This window comes from Eptesicus fuscus, chromosome 16 (assembly GCF_027574615.1).
Source record: "Eptesicus fuscus isolate TK198812 chromosome 16, DD_ASM_mEF_20220401, whole genome shotgun sequence".
In the NCBI taxonomy this organism is placed as follows: Eukaryota; Metazoa; Chordata; class Mammalia; order Chiroptera; family Vespertilionidae; genus Eptesicus; species Eptesicus fuscus.
In genome coordinates, this window is record NC_072488.1 from 10,336,047 (window position 1) to 10,358,213 (window position 22,167).

Sequence of the window (22,167 nt, forward strand, 5' to 3'; positions counted from 1 at the left end):
CCATACTGGACACTTCAGTTTAGTGGTGAAAAGCCAGTGAGGGTTTCCCAGAGATAGGAGATCCTAAAGAGCAATGGACAGTGGTGAGGATAAAGACAAAATGACATATGCAAAATAACATGACATATCTTGTGTCTTATCTGGCCCTTTATATAACTGTAGCTTTATCATTATCCCAAAAGTTAATTATCTCAAAAGGCCACTTCTTATCATAATTGTATTTTCCAAAAAGATATTAATCAGGAATTGTTAATATTTTTTAGGGTTTGCTGTTGCAAACATTTACTTATAATCTTACACAAAAATTATTAGTTTTCATTAAAGACATTTTCATCATCTGTTATTCCATTAGGAACTAAATTTCTTTGTGTGTTATATTTGGTGAATGTGCCAGTGATTTGGCTGAAATTACCAGATGGGTAAGGAATTCAGTTGTTTGGACATAAATCTTTAACTGTTTCAATTAAGTTTATATCCTGGTTTTGTTACTTAGGCAGATGGTATAGATTTATAACAGATTATACCCTCTTCCGTTTATATGATATACACAAGACAATAAAATAAAACATGTCTTCTATTTACTTAAAGTAATATATAGCTTCAGAAATTATTTATTAATATGTCTATTTATTAATATGTCATTTTAAGTCTTTTTCACGTGTCTTTAAAATGTATTTGAAGTCTTTTCTGAAATGTCTTTGGAAAATAGGAGTGCATTTATTACAGGCTAAATTATAATCTTAATTAGTGGTAGTAATGCTTGTGTTTCCGTGGATATGATTTTTAAGCTTGGTATATTTGAAGCTACCTATTAAATCTTTCTTAAAATAGGATTATATTGTATTATTAAAGATCAATATTTTCTTACTCAGTAGTTTGGCATGGCCTTTCTATGTTTAGTAAATACTTACCAATATGGTTAGAGTTTTGTCTACTGTTAATAAAAGCTTTGTTACAAAAGAAAATTATGTTGTTTAGATAGTGAGTTGACTGCTTTAACCTAGTTTTTGTTCCTTTCATTAATAATCATTGGCTTTATCTTAATTTGCTTACTAAACTAAATTCAAACATCAAAAATAATACATATATGAATATAATAGTTTGTCAAATAGGACCTTAGTAATTCTTTTTCATCATCTATTATTTCATTAGAAACTAAATTTCTTTGTGTGTTATATTTGGTAAATGTGCCATTGATTTGGCTGAAATTGAGATGGGTAAGGAATTCAGTAAGGAATTCATTTCTTAGTGAAAAATTAAATTTGACTTTTAGTTAAGGAATTCTGTAAATGAATCAAAAACTTAGAGGGTGAATTTTATGATATGTGAGTTATATCTCAGTAAAGCTGTTATTAAAAAATCAGCCAGTAAAGGGGGAAAAAACTTGTTAGACATAATACTGAAAGTGAGAGGGGAGAAGGTAATTTCCTGGTATTTTTAATGGACACAATAAATTTAAAGAGTTGCCCTATTATAGGGAAAGATTAAGGTTGATTTTTTTCTGGTTGGGTTTTTTTCGTAATCATAACTTATGTGAAAAGGCACCCATTCAAGTAGGAGTGAATTAAAACTTGTCATCGGGTGGTATATTTCAGCCAGAATCATTTCCCCCCTCAGAGATCTGCTTCGTTTGAACTATTCTTTGAATCTGAGAAGGCAGCGTTTGGGAGGGCATATTAAGAACGAAGTTCTAGGTAGAATAAGGCTTGGTAACTCTCCTTTGCCCAGAGTGCAAGTGTCAGAATTTTAACTAGGTTTCTCTTTTGTTTGAAACAGTGATGACTCGTGGCACTGCCTCCAGCCCATCCTATAGATTCATATTGAATGATGGGACAATGCTTAGCGCCCACACCAAGTGTAAACTTTGCTACCCTCAAAGTCCAGACATGCAACCTTTCATCATGGGAATTCATATCATCGACAGGTACTACTTATTTGGAGAGCTTCATATGAAATAAGTCAGTTCACATCTCTTTTTAGAAAAAAATTTTATACTCTTGATGGCTAGAAAACAGAAATTCTAAATTGGGCATTAAACTTGTGTGATGAGTATATATAATCAAAATATCCACACTGAGTTTTATAGTTTTGTCACCTAACAATAGCTTTATTGTTTAAAAGGGAGACAGGCAAAGGTGAGGCTGAAAATATGTGTTCTAGAGGAAAAATCAAAAAAGTGGATAAAAACTTTCAACTTTCCATATATGGTCTTATAAAAGATTTGAGAGTTTATTAATATTGTTATTTTATTTTTAAATGTTTCCTTTTCATTAGGGCAAACTTTGATGGCTTCTGAGTTCAAGTTGATAGTTTCTCTAACTGCAAATCATTAAACTATCAACTTGAAATTTTTGAATATCATTGTCCCTAATTTGTTGTCCTCTCTAAACATGTCTTACATTGTTATATATGGTAAATTCATGGGACCATTCTTTTATCCTATGAATTATTCAAAATCATACATTTACAGCTATGTATTTAAAACTTAGCATTAAACAGAAACAAGGACATTTCCCCTCACTTCATCTTTTCCTCATCTGATATATTTGCTTATTGGAACATGGTAATACCAGTCACAAATCTGTTGTCAGAATTATGGATTTGAGTAAAAAACTCGATGAAAATCTGAACTTAGTATTCTGCTTTTTCCTAATTTTAGTTTAATTTATGCTTGTGAATAGAATTAACACAGTTCTTTTTTTCGTATTGTGATTTCTCTTTCAAAACATCTGCTATGTCTGCATATCACCCTTTTTAATTTTTACATCAGTGACACAGTATTTTCCTTACCCAATCTTCCTCTTTGGAGTTGAAATGCTTAAAAGCACTAACAAGGGAGTCATGAATAAATGCAGAAATGTGGGAAGGTTTATCTTTCAACCAAAATTATTATAATGCTAATTATTTGTACTAAATTTTAAAAAGTCTATATATTAGACTAGAGACCCAGTGCACGAAATTTGTGCATGGGGGGGGGGGGACGGGTGTCCCTCAGCCGAACATGCACCCTCTCTAATCGGGGACCCCTCGAGGGATGTCCAACTGTTCTACAGTCCTCTCACAATCCAGGACTGCTGGCTCCCAACCGCTCGCCTGCCTGATTGCCCCAACCACTTCTGCCTGCCAGCCTGATCACCCCCTAACTACTCCCCTGCCAGCCTGATCGATGCCTAACTGCTCCACTGCCAGCCCAATTGCCCCTAACTGCCCTCCCCTACCAGCCTGGTCCCCCCCCCAACTGTCCTCCCCTGCTGGCCTGGTCACCCCTAACTGTCCTCCCCTGCTGGCCTGGTTCCCCCCAACTGCCCTCCCCTGCAGGCCTGGTCCCTCCTAACTGCCCTCCCCTGCTGGCCTGATCGCCCGCAACTACCCTCCCCTGCCGGCCATTTTGTGGCAGCCATATTGGGTCCACATGGGGGCAGCCATCTTTGACCACATGCAGGCAGCCATCTTGTGTGTTGGAGTGACAGTCAATTTGCATATTACTCTTTTATTAGATAGGCTATTTTTTCCAAGGCCAAGAAAGATTTTGGTTCCCATATAACAGAAACCATTATCAACTTTACAAGACCACGGCTCTACTTCCTATTAAGTGCTGCTAATATTTCACGTAATAATAACAGTGCACTGATTTTCCTTAGTGAATGGTCTTGTTTTATAATATGCATCACAAAAATATTTGAATGGAAACCAATAAAAATGTTTGAATAATAATGTCTTTTCTCCCCTAGGGAACACAGTGGTCTTTCTCCTCAAGATGACACTAATTCTGGAATGTCAATTCCCCGAGTAAACCCCTCCATCAATCCTACTATCTCTCCAGCTCATGGGGTGGCCCGTTCATCCTCATTACCACCATCCAACAGCAACATGGTATCCACCAGAGTAAACCGCCAACAGAGCTCAGACCTTCATAGCAGCAGTCACAGTAATTCTAGCAACAGCCAAGGGAGTTTTGGATGCTCACCTGGAAGTCAGATTGTAGCCGGTGTTGCCTTAAACCAGGGGCAGGCCAATTCCCAGAGCACTAATCCCTCTTTAAACCTCAATAATTCTCCTATGGAAGGTACAGGAATGTCCCTCGCACAGTTCATGTCTCCAAGGAGACAAGTTAGTTCTGGATTGGCAACAAGGCCCAGGATGCCAAACAATTCCTTTCCTCCGAATATCCCGACATTAAGCTCCCCTGGTGGCATGACAAGTCCTGCCTGTAATAATAGTAACCGGTCTTATTCAAACATCCCAGGAACATCGTTGCAGAGTATGAGTGAAGGACCCAATAACTCTGTTGGCTTCTCAGCCAGTTCTCCAGTCCTCAGACAGATAAGCTCACAGAGTTCACCTAGCAGATTAAATATGCAGCCAGCAAAAGCTGAGTCCAAAGATAACAAAGAGATTGCATCCATTTTAAATGAAATGATTCAGCCTGACAACAGCTCTAGTGATGGCAAACCTCTGGATTCTGGGCTTCTGCATAACAATGACAGACTGTCAGATGGAGACAACAAATACTCTCAGACCAGTCACAAACTAGTGCAGCTTTTGACAACAACCGCAGAGCAGCAGTTACGGCATGCTGATATAGACACGAGTTGCAAAGAGGTACTGTCTTGCACTGGCACTTCCAACTCTGCCTCTGCTAACTCTTCAGGCGGTTCTTGCCCCTCCTCTCACAGCTCACTGACCGAAAGGCACAAAATTCTGCACCGGCTCCTGCAGGAGGGGAGCCCCTCGGATATCACCACCTTGTCCGTCGAGCCTGATAAAAAGGACAGTGCGTCTGCCTCTGTGTCAGTGGCTGGACAGGTGCAAGGGAACTCCATAAAACTAGAAATGGATGCTTCAAAGAAAAAAGACTCAAAAGACCATCAGCTCCTACGCTACCTTTTAGACAAAGATGAGAAAGATTTAAGATCAACTCCAAACCTGAGCCTGGATGATGTAAAGGTGAAAGTGGAAAAGAAAGAACAGATGGACCCTTGTAACACAAACCCAACCCCAATGACCAAACCTGCCCCTGAGGAAATTAAACTGGAGTCCCAGAACCAGGTGGGTAAACCCCACTTCATAGGATGAACATTGCTCGTTATTTTTTCCTTTTCATTTACTTTACACCAATCATAAACCGGACTTGGATTCAGGCTGTTTTGCCCTATCCATTGGCTATATGTTAAAAGGTTAGTATCAACGGTTGAAAAATGATAGGGTGCCTTCAGAAGTTCTCTTTGGAACTTTGGAGGGCTACGATATTAAGGCATCATTCTAAGAAAGTAAATATTTCTTTTTATAGACTCAAGAGTTCACATCTTTGGAGATTTTAAAAAATACCTTTCCTGCTCTCTCCTCCCAACCTTAGCTGTTGAATATAACTATCCGAGAATATAGAACCCAGAAATCTATTTTTTAAGAAGTTCCCCAGAGAACTGTGATGTGTAGCTAAGTTTGGGAAACTCTGATGTAAATGACATGGTAGAGAAATGAAAAGGTAGATGAGGCTGCCCATATTGTCTTGTTTTGCTGTTTCATTTCTTCTGAAACATTTTCTAAGGCTGTTTTTCTTCTCATCTGATTCTAACCATACTCAACCCCTGTCAGAATAAGGACTTGAATATTCTGGGTAGTAGGGTATGTAACATGCCCTGAAGCAGAAGTAAATGTCAATAAATCTTTGCATACATTGTTATGGAATCAATACCTCTATGCTTAGACTGGGGCGAGGGTGGGTAAAAATTAACAGGCAGCTTCCTGTATTGAATAATTGCTGTGGACTCTGAAGGAACTTAAGAAAAACAGAAAATATGATGGTCCTTCCTCTTTAGGAGCTTACAAATTATTTACACAGAATATAGACATCCATAAAATAGCTGAAAATGTATTGACAAAGCAGGTTATCAATAAGACTCTCCATTGTGAGACAAGATTCAAAATTAGTATGCATACGTCCTTTTTCTTGAACCAGCTTTATTTTCTTCTCTCATCTTACAAAAAGCGCTCTCTCCCCTCAGGCATACGGTACTCTAGGCACATGGAAGTCCTTGCCGTTCCTGGGATAAGCCCCTCTTCTAAGCATCTTCTGCCTTGCCCCCCTTTCTGTGTCTGCTGAACCCATCTTCACAAACCAATCCAGACATCATCTCTTACAGCCTTCCCCAGTCGCCCGAGTTAGCCGTGTCCTTCCTCTGCACTTGACAGTGCCCGGCTGTCTCTGTTTACTATTGTAATAACACTGTTTTGGCTATTTGTGTGCTCTTTGAGGATAGGGCTTCTCTCATGTTTTATAGTACAACTAAGCTAAAAGTCATGTTTTTAAGCTGAAAACAGTTTTAAATAATGACTGTATTAAAACTCTCACTCTATAAAATTAACTTTAAAAGTAATAGCTGTATTAAATAATGCCACTGTGTACAATCCTGGCACACCTGTTTTGATGCACGTGCACACACATTTTTGCTCGGTTCATACCTAAAATTGGAATTGCAGAATTATAAGATAATATGTTTTCATCATTAGTAGATAAGTCCAGTTTTCCTAGTGTGTGAGAATTCCTTCTAGTTGTCCCATATTTTTACTAATATTTGGTCTTATCAGTCTTTTAATTTTTAGCCATTCTGGGTCTGTGTAGCGGTATCCCATAGTTTCAGTTTCTCTAATAAATGTGTATAAGTCATTTGGATCTCTTCTTTTGTGAATTGCCTACTCAAATGTCTTGCCCAGTATGTTGTCTTTTTCCTAATGACTTTTAGGAGTTCTTTATGTGCTTTATGTACTTTAGATGAGTCCTTTATTAGTTTTATATTTGCAGCTATCTTCTGTTTCGTGGCTTGCCTTTTCTTTTTCTTGTTGGTGATTTTATGAAGTTCTTCATCTTAATGTAGTTCAGTTGTCATTTTTTTACTTTATGGTTAGTATTATTTGTAACAAAAGACACATTCAAAAATGTTCACAGTAGCTTTATTTGTATTAGCCCCAAACTGGAAACACCCCCAAATATATCACAGTAGAAGGATATACTGTGACACATTCATACAATGGGGTACTATTCAGCAATAAAAACAAATGAGTTACTACATGCAGCAAGATGTCAGAAATGTAATGTTAAGTAAAAGAAGCCAGACATTTAAAAATACATACCTATAGTTCTATTTATACAATCTAGAACTATAAGTTTTAGTTGGATTAAATAATGAAATACAAATAGGTAGACATTTTATGTTGATGACTTATCTCAGAGTAATTATAGAAGAATAATACAGTGAAATAAAGGCAATTTTTTTTCTATGCATAACCTCAGGCAGGTACTGGGACTCCCTATCTATCCTAGAAGACAAATATATTAATGTAAATATATATGTAATTTTTTAATTCCATCATTAAGTAATTCATTTCACAAAATTTTGAAAAAATATGACAGAAAAAAATTACCCTTGATAACTATTATTGATAACTATCACAGTACTCAACACTTCTTTCCAGTTCAATCTTTTTCCTACGCATAAGTTTTATACAGAGATATGTTAGATAAATATGATGTGTATATTATCTTATATCCTGCAGTATATTAATATCATAAGCATTCAAATTTTTTCCAGTGGAATAGTTAGGTCATGTAATTTCAATGAGGTCTCAGTCTTTCTAATTATTTCTTCTTTCTTCCTTCTTTCATAGCCACATTTAATTCATGAAGTTTAAAGGAGCAACTTTTTTTCTACATTGTTTCTGGTGAAAGTATAGAATATACTTTCTCTAACTTTGGTTTCCATTCTTAGTTTACAGCTGACCTTGACCAGTTTGATCAGTTATTACCCACGCTGGAGAAGGCAGCCCCGTTGCCAGGCTTATGTGAGACAGAGAGGATGGATGGTGCGGTCAGCAGTGTGACCATCAAGTCAGAGATCCTGCCAGCTTCACTTCAGGCCACCACTGCCAGACCCACTCCCAGGCTGAATAGTATGTGTGGGGGACAAACACCTCATTTGCAATGTTTAATGAGTCACTGTTATTGCACAGAGCTTTTGTTTATCAGGAATGAAATACCTTTTCATTAATGCCACTGTAAATAACACAGTTACATTTAAACATATGACTTTCACTCAGTTTGTGTATTTATTTATTTATTTATTTATTTATTTATTTATTTATCTATCTTTTTAATCCTCACCCGAGGACATGCTTAGAGAGAGGAAGAAAGAGAGAGACAGACACACGATGTGAGAGAAACATCAATTGGTTGCCTTCCATAGAGACTAAACCTACAACGCAGGTATGTGCCCTGACCTGGAATTGAACCAGCAACCTTTCGGTGCATAGAATGATGCTCAACCAACTGAGCCACTCCGGCTCCACTTGTGTATTTTAAGTTACAGTATAACATCTACCTTTTTGTAATTAATGTTAAGGTGAACAGTTGATGTTAAGGAAAGCAGTTTTGTAATCTTAATCCAAAACGTTCCATAGCAGGGCTTTCAGAAATGTAATAATTGGGTCAGATTTTGTTTCCCAGAGTGTCTTGAACACTAGTCCTAAGAGTTGCAAAAAAAGGGCTTTGTGCTAAAGTACACTGAATCAAATGCTACATGGCACATACATCATTCCTCATTAAATTTTCACAATGCATATTACAGGTTTTAAGAAGTGTTAAAGAAATGAGTTTAATTTCTTTCTTGATTATGGAACTCCTTTTCTCAGGACATGTTACCCCACAGAATGAATTTTCCATGGAGCACTGTTCAGGAGACAACTGTGTTGCAGTAATTCACTACTGCTCTAGCATGTTAGCATCTCCTAATTAAGAAACACTTGTGATGTTCTCCATGTCTTTTTGTGGTCTGATAGCATCTCGTTTTTCACTTGTATTATATTCCATTGTATAGATGAACCATAATTTATCCATTCTTCTGTTGAAGGACATAGCTGATGTCTTTAAGTTTTGATAATGAATAAAGGAGCTATAAACTTCATGTACAAAAAAAAGAAACACTTCAATAGTATAACACTTCAAATTCATGAAGATGGGATTGTCAGATATTTTCACCTATCTCATTTTGAAGTTGAAAACACACACACAGTGGTGATAATTCCATTGTGTGACTTTGAAATTAAAAGGAACTAACCAGCTCACTTTCAAAATTTGCCTGGGTTCCTGGCCTGTCTTATCCCTCTTCTGATAGGATCAGTTGTGAGACTTGTGTATTTCAATCTTACAGCAGCTTTTAGTTGTCATGACACAATTCCTGAAAGTTTACCAAGATTTCCAGGCAGCTGTAATGAAGACTCTTCAGTCACCTCGACCCTCTTCTCTGTCAGTTTTTAACTCTACTTTGATTTTTAAAAAATTGTATTAGTCTTCTCGGGCTGCCATAACAGAGTATCACATACTGCGTGGCTTAAACAACAACTTTATTTCCCCACAGTTCAGGAGGTTAGAAGTCCAGAGTTAGGTGTGGACAGGTTTGGTTTTCTCTAAGGACTCTCTCACTGGCTTGCAGATGGCCGCCGTTTTGCAGGGTCCTCGTGGTTGGTAGTCCCTCTCTGTGCTGTCTGAGTCTTAATCTCCTTTTCTGATAAGAACACCAGTCACAGAGGCCACTCTAACAACCCTGTTTTACTCGCTTGCTTTTTTCTCAATTCCTTTATTCTACTCGGGATTTAATTTTTTAAATACCCCAGATTTTACAAAGCGCAGCAGTAGAATAAAAAAACTGGAGTTTCTTTTCATACAAACTTATTTATTTGGATTTTTTATATTTCAAATTATTGATACATTCAATACAATTTGACATACGAGCTGCTACCGATGCTAACCATGTCGAGTCACACTCGACATCCGAGTGCAAAAGGTTAACTTAATCATCTCTAAATACAGTCACATTCTGGGGTGCTGGGAGTTAGAACTTCAACATATAAATTTGGGGGGAATACAGTTCAGCCCATACAATGATTAATTATTTAATATATGTTCATTTTATAAATTATAAGCAATCATTAGAAATCTTAAAAGAGAATAAATGTTATTCTTAATCTCACTACCTAAAATCTACCAAGGATAGATAGCCTAACAGAATATTTTTTGTGTTAATATATGAAATAATTTGTAAAAGTAGAATTATTCTAAACATAATATCTTGGATTATGCTTTTCTCTTTTTTCATTTAACAGCACATTATAATTATATATTCCATAATTTATTTATCAGTCCCTAAATTTCTAGAATTTGTTTATTTACAGTGTTTTTTCTACATAAGTGGTACATAAATTATCAAAGCTTTCAAAAAAATTCCCCCACAAAAACTTTCTAAAATGCATATACTGTTTTCTTCCATTACAAAACATAATTCAATCTCTTTTTTCATTTGTCATTATAAGCATCAATTATTATACTACTAGAGGCCCGTTGCACGAAATTCGTGCACTTGGTGGGGGGGGTGCCTCAGCCCAGTCTGCACCCTCTCCAATCTGGGACCCCTCGGACATCCCTCTCACAATCCAGGACTGCTGGTTCCTAACCACTCGCCTGCCTGGCTGCCTGTTTGCCCCTAACCACTCTGCCTGCCAGCCTGATAGCTCCCTAACTGCTCCCCTGCCAGCCTGATTGACACCTAACCACTCCCCTGCTGGCATGATTGACACCTAACTGCTCCCCTGCCAGCCCTATTACTCCCAACTGCCCTCCCCTGCAGGCCTGGTCATCCCCAACTGCCCTCCCCTACAGGCCTGGTCGCCCCCAACTGCCCTTCCCTGCAGGCCTGGTCACCCCCAACTGCCCTCCCCTGCAGGCCTGCTCACCCCCAACTGCCCTACACTCTAGGCCTGGTCACCCCCAACTGCCTTCCCCTGCATGCCTGGTTGCCCCCAACTGCCCTCCCCTGCCGACCATCTTGTGACAATGTGGGGGCGGCCATCTTGTGACAGTATGGGGGTGGCTATCTTGTGATGGCGTGGGGCGGCCATCTTGTGATGACATGGGGGCGCCCATCTTGTGATGACATGGGGGTGACCATCTTGTGGCAGCCATCTTGTGATGCGAGGGCATGAGGGTCAATTTGCATATTATCTCTTTATTATATAGGAATTATATAGGATTATATTTTAAGATTAACAACTATAGAGCTTTGTCCACTTACTGAATGACCCTAGAGGCTATGCCCTTTAGTTTGTGCATTTTATACAGTATATTTTACCTTTTGCTTACAGCTCTCAGACCATGATAATAACACTGACCCTACTTATAGCATACTAGTATTCTGATGTGCTGTAAACTGAAAAATCAGTTAACCAAAATTGTTATAATTATCTTTGAAAATTTTCCAATAGTCTGGAGCAGTGGTCGGCAAACTCATTAGTCAACAGAGCCAAATATCAACAGTACAACGATTGAAATTTCTTTTGAGAGCCAAATTTTTTAAACTTAAACTTCTTCTAATGCCACTTCATCAAAATAGACTCACCCAGGCCGTGGTATTTTGTGGAAGAGCCACACTCAAGGGGCCAAAGAGCCACATGTGGCTCGCGAGCCGCAGTTTGCTGACCACGGGTCTGGAGTGATTCTCCTATGGTAATATCAACTTATGTGCAAACTTTTTATCATCAGGTTTTCTTTGATTCACAGACCTTTTCTCACTTTGTCATTTCTCATTATGTGGCCACCTTCTAGATAGTCTAACTTTCTGAATAAGTGACCTCTGTATCATTGAGGTAATCCTATCTAATAAAAGAGTAATATGCAAATTAACCATCACTCCACTACACCCACAAGCCATGCCCACCAGCCAATAAGGAGTGAGTATGCAAATTAAACCAACCAAGATGGCTGCAGCCATGGAGCGAGCAGGAGGCTTGGGTTTCCCTGGCAATGGAGGAAGCCAAGCTTTCCGCACACCCTAGTGGGCCCAGGCCTCCATTCAAGGCTACAAATTTTCAATTATAGAAGATAAATAAATCCCAGATACCAGGGCCTCCCCTTGGGTCACCGGGGGGTATGGCCGGCCTGCAAACCACCACAGGCCCCTCACCCAGGCTGCCCCACGCCCCAAGGGAACCCCCACCCTGATCCAGGACACCCTTCAGGGCCAACCAGCTGGCTCCCACCCATGCACCAGGCCTCTTTCCTATCTAATAAAAGTAATATGCAAATTGACCATCACTCCAACACACAAGATGGCTGCCCCCATGTGGTCAAAGATGGCTGCCCACATGTGGACACAAGATGGCCAGCAGGGGATGGCAGTTGGGAGGGACCAGGCCTGCAAGGGAGGGCAGTTGGGGCGATCAAACCTGCAGGGAAGGGCATTTAGGGGTGACCAGGCTGGCAGAGGAGGGAAGTTGGGGGCGACCGGGCCTGCAGGGAAGGGCAGTTGGGGGGGACCCAGGCTTGCAGGGGAGGAAGGTTAGAGGGGACCAGGCCTGCAGGGGAGGGCATTTAGGGGTGACGAGGCCTGCAGGGGAGGACAGTTAGGGGCAAACAGGCTGGCAGGGGAGCAGTTAGGCATCAATCAGGCTGGCAGGGGAGTGGTTAGGGGTGATCAGGCTGGCAGGCAGAAGCGGTTAGGGGTAATCAGGAAGGCAGGCAGGCGAGCAGTTGGGAGCCAGCAGTCCTGGATTGTGAGAGGGATGTCCGACGGGCCTAAACGGGCCGTCAGACATCCCTCGAGGGGTCCCAGATTGGAGAGGGTGCAGGCTGGGCTGAGGGACACACCACCCCCCATGCATGAATTTCGTGCACCAGGCCTCTAGTATTATATAATTGAAATCTCACTCTATTGTACTATATATTACTTCTGAAAAATATTGTCATTTTATCTTCCATTGTGACACTGACTTCTTACCTTTGCTTCTTTAATCAGGATTACCTGAGCTGGAATTGGAAGCAATTGATAACCAGTTTGGACAACCAGGAACAGCTGATCAGATTCCATGGACAAATAATACAGTGACAGCTGTGAATCAGAACAAACAAGAAGAGTGAGTAATATATTTTGTATTTTGTAAAGTATCAAATACCAACTTCTACAACAAAGAACTACTTTTCCCAAACTGGATTCCAGGATACATTGGTATTTTGTTGGATGTTGACAGAAGTGATTGATAATGAAAAAAAAGGATGGGGAAGATGGAGTTAAACAGATATTTTACTGCATGACTGCAAGACTAGTGTATATTGTAATTACCAGGAGATTGATGCAGTATGCAGCTGTTGGTTTATTTTTTATCTCTTAACTTTGCTTTGATGGATTACCATAAAGTTTCTGGGACCTATGAACGAATCGGCCTCAGTACAACAACTGTGTTACTCTTGAGCTTTTAGTTAGGTAACTATTCTGTCCAGTTTTTCTCTTTATTTAGAGCAAGAGGGTATACGGAGGGAAGATACTTTCTATATCTACTCAGTGTCCATCTTGATTAGAATTTAATTTCTAACCAACACAAGTAGCTTTATTCCATAACATAGAATACATCTCATATACAACAACCAAAAGGTGACTAGATAGTATTGAGTGTGGTTTAAAGCCTTAACTGTGAATACATGAAATGTGTTCCCACTTACCTTCTCCAAAGAAGAATCCCTATAATTGTATTATAATATTAGTATTATTTTCTATATCTTTCTAAGTTTTATGCATCATTTGATATTAGTTTGGATTAGATTACATATTTCCTACATGTAATCAACTATTTGTTTTATTGCTTAATACCAAGCATGTTTCATTTTTCTAGTTTAAGTTCTTTTTAAAATGGCAATCATGTAATGTTATCAATATGATCTAATCATCCTTGAATGTTAGGTAATGCAATGTATACTATTTTGATTGTGGTTCAATTATCAATAATTAATAGCACCCATTGAATGAATAAATCTTTCCCTCCAATCCTCACCTGGGGACATGGTTATTGATTTTTAGACAGAAGAAGGGAGAGGGAGAGAGAGAGAGAGAGAGAGAGAGAGAGAGAGAAGGAAGAGAAACATCAATGTGATAAAGAAACATTGATCGATTGTCTTCCTGTATGTTCCATGACTTGGAATGGAATCCACAACCTAGGTATGTGCCCTGACCAGGAATCGAACCCAGTGTTTTGGTGTACCAGACAGTGCTCCAACCAACTGAGTCACACCGGCCAGGGCAGAACAAATTTTAATATAGGCTAAATTATTTTTTTCTGAGATTTTTATTTTCTATATTTGTTAAAAGTTCTTTTTCCCTATCTTAACTGTTTGGTTAATTTTTAGAGTAGTTCTGTAAGCTAACATGAAGAATATGGAGACAAAGTTCAGTGATTGGCAAAATAATGAAAAATATGTTCATAAATTTCTGCACATTAAGTGTATCAGAAAATTTTCTAGAACTAGATTTGCATGTATATTTATATTGTATTTGCTTTCTTAAGATTGAATAATTATTTGCTCTACAGTTTTAAACTGTGTCCTTTAATTCTGCAGCCAGTGTATTAGTTCACAGTTAGATGAGCTTCTCTGCCCGCCAACAACAGTAGAAGGAAGAAATGACGAGAAGGCTCTTCTTGAACAGCTGGTATCTTTCCTCAGCGGCAAAGATGAAACTGAGTTGGCTGAATTAGACAGAGCTCTGGGAATTGACAAACTTGTCCAGGTATGTGCTAAAGTTGGCATTATTTAAATGATTCGTCCCTGAGAAGCTAGAAAATGGTTCTTAAGCAAGATTTTTCAGTATTGTTCTCACTGTGTTTTATAATTTACCCTTGTGGAAGTTAACAAAATATATAATAGGTAATGGGTAATAATGGGATTTTACACAAAGTAGTAGTAATAATAATAGTCTTAGAAAGTCTTAGCCTTTCACTGTGAAACAATCTTAGAAGCTCTCCTTAGAATAGAATACAGATTCATATCATCACTTCTTATTTTAGGATTTAATATATCCTTTATTCATGCTAGTCTTCAACCTATATTTTCCATATTTCAATGTCCAGAGGAAGTTATGCTTCATGAAACTCTCCTTTTAGTTACACACACACACACACACACACACACCTTTACACACAACAGGTCACAATTTAAATTATTTTTCTTAGAACGAGTAATAGTAAACAAGTAGGAAAGCCCACCTGTACAGCATTCTATTAGGTGAACTTTGAATTTTTTTCAAATAAGATAAAAACATGAATTCTATATTTAAGATAGAAAAATGCCTGACTCATCCCTCCTTTAGTAAGCTACATCTGTACTAACCTAGTAAATATAAAGTTTGTTTATTCTTAGGCTTTGCAATGAAGTTCTTTTTAAACCTTTTTGCTTCATTTCATTGATTTAGGATCTTCATTTTAACTGCATTTTCATTTCTTTACTGAGATTTTAAACATCTCAGTTATGGGGGGGAAAGGAGACATATGTAGTACTTTCAACAATAAAGAATTTTAAAAAAAGAAATAAATATAGCCCTGACTGGTTTGGCTCAGTGGATGGAGCGTCAGCCTGCGAACTGAGGGGTCCCAGGTTCGATTCCGGTCAAGGGCACATGCCCAGGTTGTGGGCTCGATCCCCAGTGGGGGACTTGCAGGAGGCAGCCGATCCATGATTCTCTCTCATCATGGATGTTTCCATCTCTCTCTCCCTCTTCCTTCCTCTCTGAAATCAATAAAAATATTTTTTTTAAAAAAGAAATAAATATAAACATCTCAGTTAATCTATTACTCCATTTCAAAAGTAACTTTCAGAGGTAGTTCCTTTAAGTAGTAAACATCTGGAGAGCTTCATGAATTCCGTATGAATAGATTATGATGAAACTTTCTAGAGATGCTATCAAATCCAAAGTTACATAGAGTTACATAGAGAAACATGTCACTTATTGGCAGAAACATATGTGTAAAATAGCCTCGCTTATTTTCTAACAGGGAGGTGGATTAGATGTATTATCAGAGAGATTTCCACCACAACAAGCAACACCACCTTTAATGATGGAAGAAAGACCCAACCTTTATTCCCAGCCTTATTCTTCTCCTTCACCTACTGCCAGTCTCACGAGCCCTTTCCAAGGCATGGTCAGGCAAAAACCTTCATTGGGGTCTATGCCTGTTCCGGTAACACCTCCCCGAGGCGCTTTTTCACCTGGCATGGGCATGCAGCCCAGGCAAACTCTGAACAGACCTCCAGCTGCACCCAACCAACTTCGACTTCAACTTCAACAGCGGTTACAGGGGCAACAGCAGGTGAGTGCTCTCGTTCAGCAGGCGATACTTTTTAAAGGTATGTGCTCTCTTTATAATAAGACAGCCCAGTTGCTACAGCAAAGGTGTCAAGTTTACTCCCAGGACCTTTATGAAAGACTCAAAACACCATCCTTGGTTTGCTAGGATAAGAAAAGGGGACGTATTCGTTCAATTAAAAGACTGCTGGCTCATAACAAAGTACTTGGAGACCTACAATTTGAAAGCAGTTAATCTTGTTTTTTGAGATAAAAAATATTAGGATGAACATCATACAGTTATTAAATCAATAAAGAGAAACAGTTTAATTTATAGAATATCAGGAAATACTGTTTATGATTATTGAAACAGAAAATGAAGTTTATTTATGTTGTTTGAAATTGGAGTGGTATTATTATATTAGGAGCATGAGGAAAGAATAGTGTTGGGTGTTGTGGGTGAGTTAAATCTCTCTCATGACAGGTAATGAGTAGTTATAGTAGCATAAATATTTAAGTCTGTATAAGCAGCAGGTATAGAGAGAATCATCAGGAGCCAAAAAAGCAAATGGTTAAAAGTATTATCTCTGAGAAGTGGGACTGGGGCTGTAGATTTTTCTTTCTTCATATTAATCCTTCTGTATTTTTTAAACCATATGTGTATATTTTTTCAGATTATTTTTTAAGTATTTAATGATATTTCCTGGAGCCTTACTAATTCAGGAAGGAAGAAAAAGGAGATAAATTAGAAAGTCAGTATGATGTAATGGTGGTAAGAGTAAGCTCTAGTTTCAAATCCTAGTGCTAATCTTAACTTACGTGGTTCGACAATCAGTTTATTTACCCTTTTAAAGCTTCTGGGTTTTCATTTATAAAAAGATTCTAGTAACTAATTCCTTTTCCTCATAGGTGGTTGTGTGCATTAAATGAGATAATGCACGTAAAGCTCTTAGTATAATACTTGGCATCTTATCACATTTAATAAATGCTAGCTATTACTATAAAATTATATTTAATAAATATAATAGATACTATAATGTACTTTCATTTCACTTTAAAAGATGATGAAAGGGAGAAAGAGAAAGGGAGAGATGAGATAGGGAAAAAATTTTAATGGTAGAATAACAAAGAAAGGAATAACTTTGTAAATCTTGGGGTGGAATAAAGGATTCAAAGAGGAATTAAGGGGAGAGAAAGAAGAGAAACAAAGAAAAGGAATAGTAGTATGTTCTGAGAATAAATTAAAGATAAGCTACATCTTGTTATAACTTGTTCATTGTAAGATAGCATAAGAAGAGGAAATACTTAATAGTTCCTTTGTATTTAATCTTTCATAAAACATATTTAAGGGAACTATGATAGGTATTGTGAGGAAGACAAAGAAAAAATGACACAGGCAACTTTGAGAACTTATAGTCAGTTTAGGGTATTTAATATATAAATACCCAAAAGTTAACAGCAGTAAATGACTAAGTGCTAAACCAAAAACGGAGAGGAAAGTGTAGGTATGCTGATTTCCTCATTTCACAGAGTAGAGTTCAGTAGATACTGTCTACAGTAAAGGCTCAGTGAGCAAGACCATTTCAACAATCTAGGTCAGGTTCCTGACTAGATGACATGATAATTCATACTTAGCTCAGAAAAAAAAAGTGTCTTTGCTTTGATTTGCTCTAAAGCAGCTGATAAGCAGAGTAGTCATGCAAAGAATGTATCTGAAATAAGGACACAAATAGGTCAACATCGCTCCTCTGTGCTTCCTTTAAATATCATGGAATCATGTCCAAAGTTTGGAGGTCTTGGTAGCCCAACAAAGTGAAATAAATATCCATCAAGTTGGAGAAATACAGAATTTGGGGCACATTATGTTTTAAGCCTCCAGATATGTCACTACGCACACAAAACAACAACATATACTGCCATGTAAAACAATAACTCTGCTACCTAACGAGCCACGATATCCAGACCTATTCTTTGGGTTCAGGGCCGTAAGTTCTTCTGTTCAGCAGTGGGGTACTCAGTCCATAGTGGCTCTTCACTGCAGTCTTCCGTGTGTGAGGGAGGACTGGCCAAGGCTTATCTCAGCAATAAAGAAAAAGGAAAGCTCAACTCAAAGTAGTAAAACAAAAAAATATTTTTACTCAGATATTGAGATGATTCAAAATAGAGACATGTCCAGGTGTGGTTACTTCAGAGACTTAAGGATGTTATCAAGGACCCAGGTTCTTTCTGTCTTTTTACCCTGTAATCCTTGGTAACTAGAAGAATGGCTGCCATGGTTACAAATACCACATGCAAACAAAACTATCTAGCAAGGGAAACAAGACTATCTTTTTCCTATGCATCTTGTTTTAAAAGCCACGAAACTTTCAGAAGGCTCTTGTCCCTTCTTCCCCACTTCCCCACCCCCACTCACAAAAAAGGGAAAACAAAAAAAGATTTCACATGTTTGGCTAGCCAGAACTGAATCACTTGTACACCTTTAACCAATTGCTGGCAAGGATTGACTTAGAGTACTCGTGGAGATGTGTGATTTGGGATATTTAGCTGAATAAAATCCTATTCTGTCATCACGGAAGAAGAGGAGAGTAAATGGCAGTGTTGGCATTAATAGTACCGGATAAAATCAAGAAATTAAGGGTTAAATGAATTATTTAAAATTATACAGGTAAAAATTGGTGAACTAAAGTGGAACATCTACCTTTTCTTCTGTCTTAAATTCCATTATATGACAGGTTGTATATTTTAAGTGAATAAATTCATATCAGTATAGAACAAAAAAGAATACCATCAACCTCCTAAGAATTTTGAAATATAGAAAGTAAACATAAGAAATAAAATTATCATATACAAGTAATACAATTGCTTGCATAGAAAATCCAAGAGAATCTACTAAGAATTTTGAAATATAGAAAGTAAACATAAGAAACAAAATTATCATATACAAGTAATACAATTGCTTGCATAGAAAATCCAAGAGAATCTACAGGGAACTTAGATCTAATAGAGAAGTTCAGCGAGGTTTCTAGATAAAAGAATAAGAAATAAAAATTAATGAAAATCCTTTTTATTAGCAACAAGCAATTAGAAAATATAATTTCAACATATATCACAATATGCAAAAGTAAATCATAATTAAAAGTCAAAAAGAAGATACAAGTAAAATGTATTTGTTGATTTAAAGGCTGTTGTAAAGATGACAATCTTTCTGAAGTTAACCTATAGATTCAGTGGAATTCTGATCAAAATCTCAACACAGAATTTGACAAATAGATGCAAAACTTATTTTAGAAGAATGAATACAACCTTAAAGAAGAATGAGAATGAACTTGCCCTACCAGATATCAAGATTTAAAACCAAGTTTTAAAAATTAAAACATTGTAGAACTGCCATAGGGATAGACAGTTCTACTAATCCTAATATATAAAAACCCAGGATCCATAACATCCAAAAGGACCGAAGGCTCGACCAACCGGAAATCAGTGCTGGGTTGCCGTGGCGACCCAGCACTGACTGCCGCTGCTGAGGGCGCCCTGACCCAGCACTGACTGCCAAGGGGCCTGCGGATCAGGCCCAAAGAGAGGCCTGGAGAGAGAAGCAGGGTCTGATCCATAGCCTCCGTGGCAGCTGTTGATCAGCACTTGGCTCTCTCTTTCGCCCCGGGCCTGGCCAACAGCCGTGCCTCTTTCTCTCAGGCCTCTGCAGGGGTGGCTGATCAGCCCCGCCTCTCTGATCAGGCCTGTTGATAGGCCCGGAGACACTGACTGGCATAGAAACCGCTCAATCAAAACCAAATCTGGGTGAACTGCGAAGGCAGAACCTAAGGTGGGGGCTGAGGAGGGGTTTTAAGGGCAACAGCTGTTTAGTGTAAGGTATAAGAAAGCAGTTCAATTTTTTAATGACCGGTTTGGCAGTATAGTGCATAAGGGTGGCTCTCAGTCCATATATAGGGATTATGTATTTTTGTCTGCCAAGAGTATCTCCTCCTGATGAAGAAGGCTTCCCCCCCTCCATTTAAGCAATCCTATCCTATATAATCTATCTATACTACTAAAAGGGTAATATGCTAATTAGACCGGGTCAACCAGCCATCTTCTGGACATCTGACTACTTCCGGACAAAGCCATGGTGGTGGGGGCCAAGGCAGATGCCGTTAGGGGTGATCAGGCCGGCAGGGGAGGGCAGTTGGGGGTGAAATCAGGCCAGCAGGGGAGGGCAGTTGGGGGCAAGATCAGGCCAGCAGGGGAGGGCAGTTGGGGATGAGATCAGGCTGGCAGGGGCGGGCAGTTGGGGGCAAGATCAGGCCGGCAGGGGAAGGCAGTTGGGGGTGAGATCAGGCCAGCAGGGGAGGGCAGTTGGGGCGAGATCAGGCCAGCAGGGGAGAGCAGTTGGGGGCAACCAGGCCGGCAGGGGAGGGCAGTTGGGGACAACCAGGCCGGCAGGGGAGGGCAGTTGGGGGCAACCAGGCTGGCAGGGGAGGACAGTTGGGGGCGAGACCAGGCCGGCAGGGGAGGGCAGTTGGGGACGAGATCAGGCTGGCAGGGGAGGGCAGTTGGGCAGTTGGGGGTGATCAGGCAGGCAGAGGCAGTTAGGGGCGAGATCAGGCCGGCAGGGGAGAGTAGTTGGGGGAGAGATCAGGCCGGGAGGGGAGGGCAGTTAGGAGCGACCAGGAAGGCAGGCAGAGACAGTTAGGGGCGATCAGGCAGGCAGGCAGAGAGGTTAGGGGTGATCAGGCAGGCAGGCAGGTAAGCGGTTAGGAGCCAGCTTTCCCAGATTGCGAGAGGGATTTCCAACTGCCAGTTGGGATTGGGCCTAAACCAGCAGTCGGACATCACCCAAGGATTCCCCAATTGGAGAGGGTGCAGGCTGGGCTGAGGGAACCCCTACCCCCATGCACGAATTTTGTGCACTGGGCCACTAGTCTATATATATAAAAGCCTAAGTGACTGTTATGACAGAACAACCAGTCGACCAGTTGCTATGACACACACTGACCACCAGGAGAAAGACGCTCAATGCAGGAGCTGCCCTCTGGTGGTCATTGCACTCCCACAGCTGGAGTGCCGTTCAGCCAGAAGCTGGGCTCATGGTTGGCGAGCACAGCTGCGGCGGCAGGAGCCTCTCCCGCCTCCCCGGCAGTGCTATTGAGCAGTGGTGGCAGCAGAGCTGTGCCCAGCCCCGGCTGGGGCTCCTCCCCAGCCACCTGCCACTTCGGCACTGCTGCATCCCTCGGGGGGATGTCAGACTGCTGGGGAACAGGCAGAAACCCGGCAGTCTGACATCCCCTGAGGGGTCCTGGATTGCAAGAAGGCACGGGCCAGGCTGTGGGAGCACACTGACCACCAGGAGGCAACTCCTGCGTTGAGTATCTTCCCCCTGGTGGTCAGTGCGCATCATAGCAACCAGTCGTTCGGTCATTCAGTCGCTTAGGCTTTTATATATAAAGATAGACTAGAGGGCCAGTACATGAAATTCATGCATGGGTAGGGTCCCTAGCGGCTGCTGGCTGCCAGCCGGGGCCTGCCTTCCCCCGGCTGCCTGCTGCCGCCACCGCCACCACCAGCCAGGTCCTCCCTTCCCGTGGTTGGCCGGCAAGCCCCACCCCCTGGTCAAACTCCCAGTCAAGGGGACAATTTGCATATTGGGCTTTTATTATATAGATAGATGGAGAATAGAAGCAACCAGAAAATAGAACTAAGGTCAAAGAGCAGAAACTACAGAGAAGCAGATTTCACCTCCAGATTTCTGGCAAAAACTGCCTGATAAAGGAATAAGCTTCTTTAACAAAATAAGCTTCTTGGGTAAGCACTTGAGATCTTATTCCCCAGCATATACCCTCCGTTTGGCTAAACGTACTTAAAGAACAAAACAAAAACTCCTTGGCTTGCAAGAATTTATGCAGTGGCTGTATCAGGATTCTCACCCTTGACACTACTAACATTTCGGTGATTCTTTTTAGTGGGGGAGGGGCACTCCTCATGCAATGAAGGGTGTTCAGCAGCCTCCCTGGCCTCTACC

The 22,167-nt window shown here is 40.0% G+C and overlaps 1 protein-coding gene and 1 long non-coding RNA gene across 2 annotated transcripts in view; one reads left to right on the forward strand and one right to left on the reverse strand.

Annotated features, from left to right (window-relative positions):
- Positions 1 to 18,307, reverse strand: part of LOC129151936 (uncharacterized) — a 114,553-nt gene extending 96,246 nt beyond the window's left edge. Inside the window, exons 1-2 of the long non-coding RNA XR_008558645.1 lie at positions 18,093 to 18,307; positions 12,822 to 12,932 (exon numbers count right to left, since the gene is read on the reverse strand). This is a non-coding gene — a long non-coding RNA (uncharacterized LOC129151936). The remainder of the gene's footprint in view (positions 1 to 12,821; positions 12,933 to 18,092) is intronic.
- The window catches only part of NCOA1 (nuclear receptor coactivator 1), a 167,265-nt gene that overhangs the window by 116,132 nt on the left and 28,966 nt on the right, over positions 1 to 22,167 (forward strand). Inside the window, exons 12-17 of the mRNA XM_054728547.1 lie at positions 1,777 to 1,924; positions 3,732 to 5,049; positions 7,767 to 7,947; positions 12,840 to 12,957; positions 14,432 to 14,600; positions 15,862 to 16,176. Coding sequence (XP_054584522.1) covers positions 1,777 to 1,924; positions 3,732 to 5,049; positions 7,767 to 7,947; positions 12,840 to 12,957; positions 14,432 to 14,600; positions 15,862 to 16,176 — 2,249 coding nt within the window. The remainder of the gene's footprint in view (positions 1 to 1,776; positions 1,925 to 3,731; positions 5,050 to 7,766; positions 7,948 to 12,839; positions 12,958 to 14,431; positions 14,601 to 15,861; positions 16,177 to 22,167) is intronic.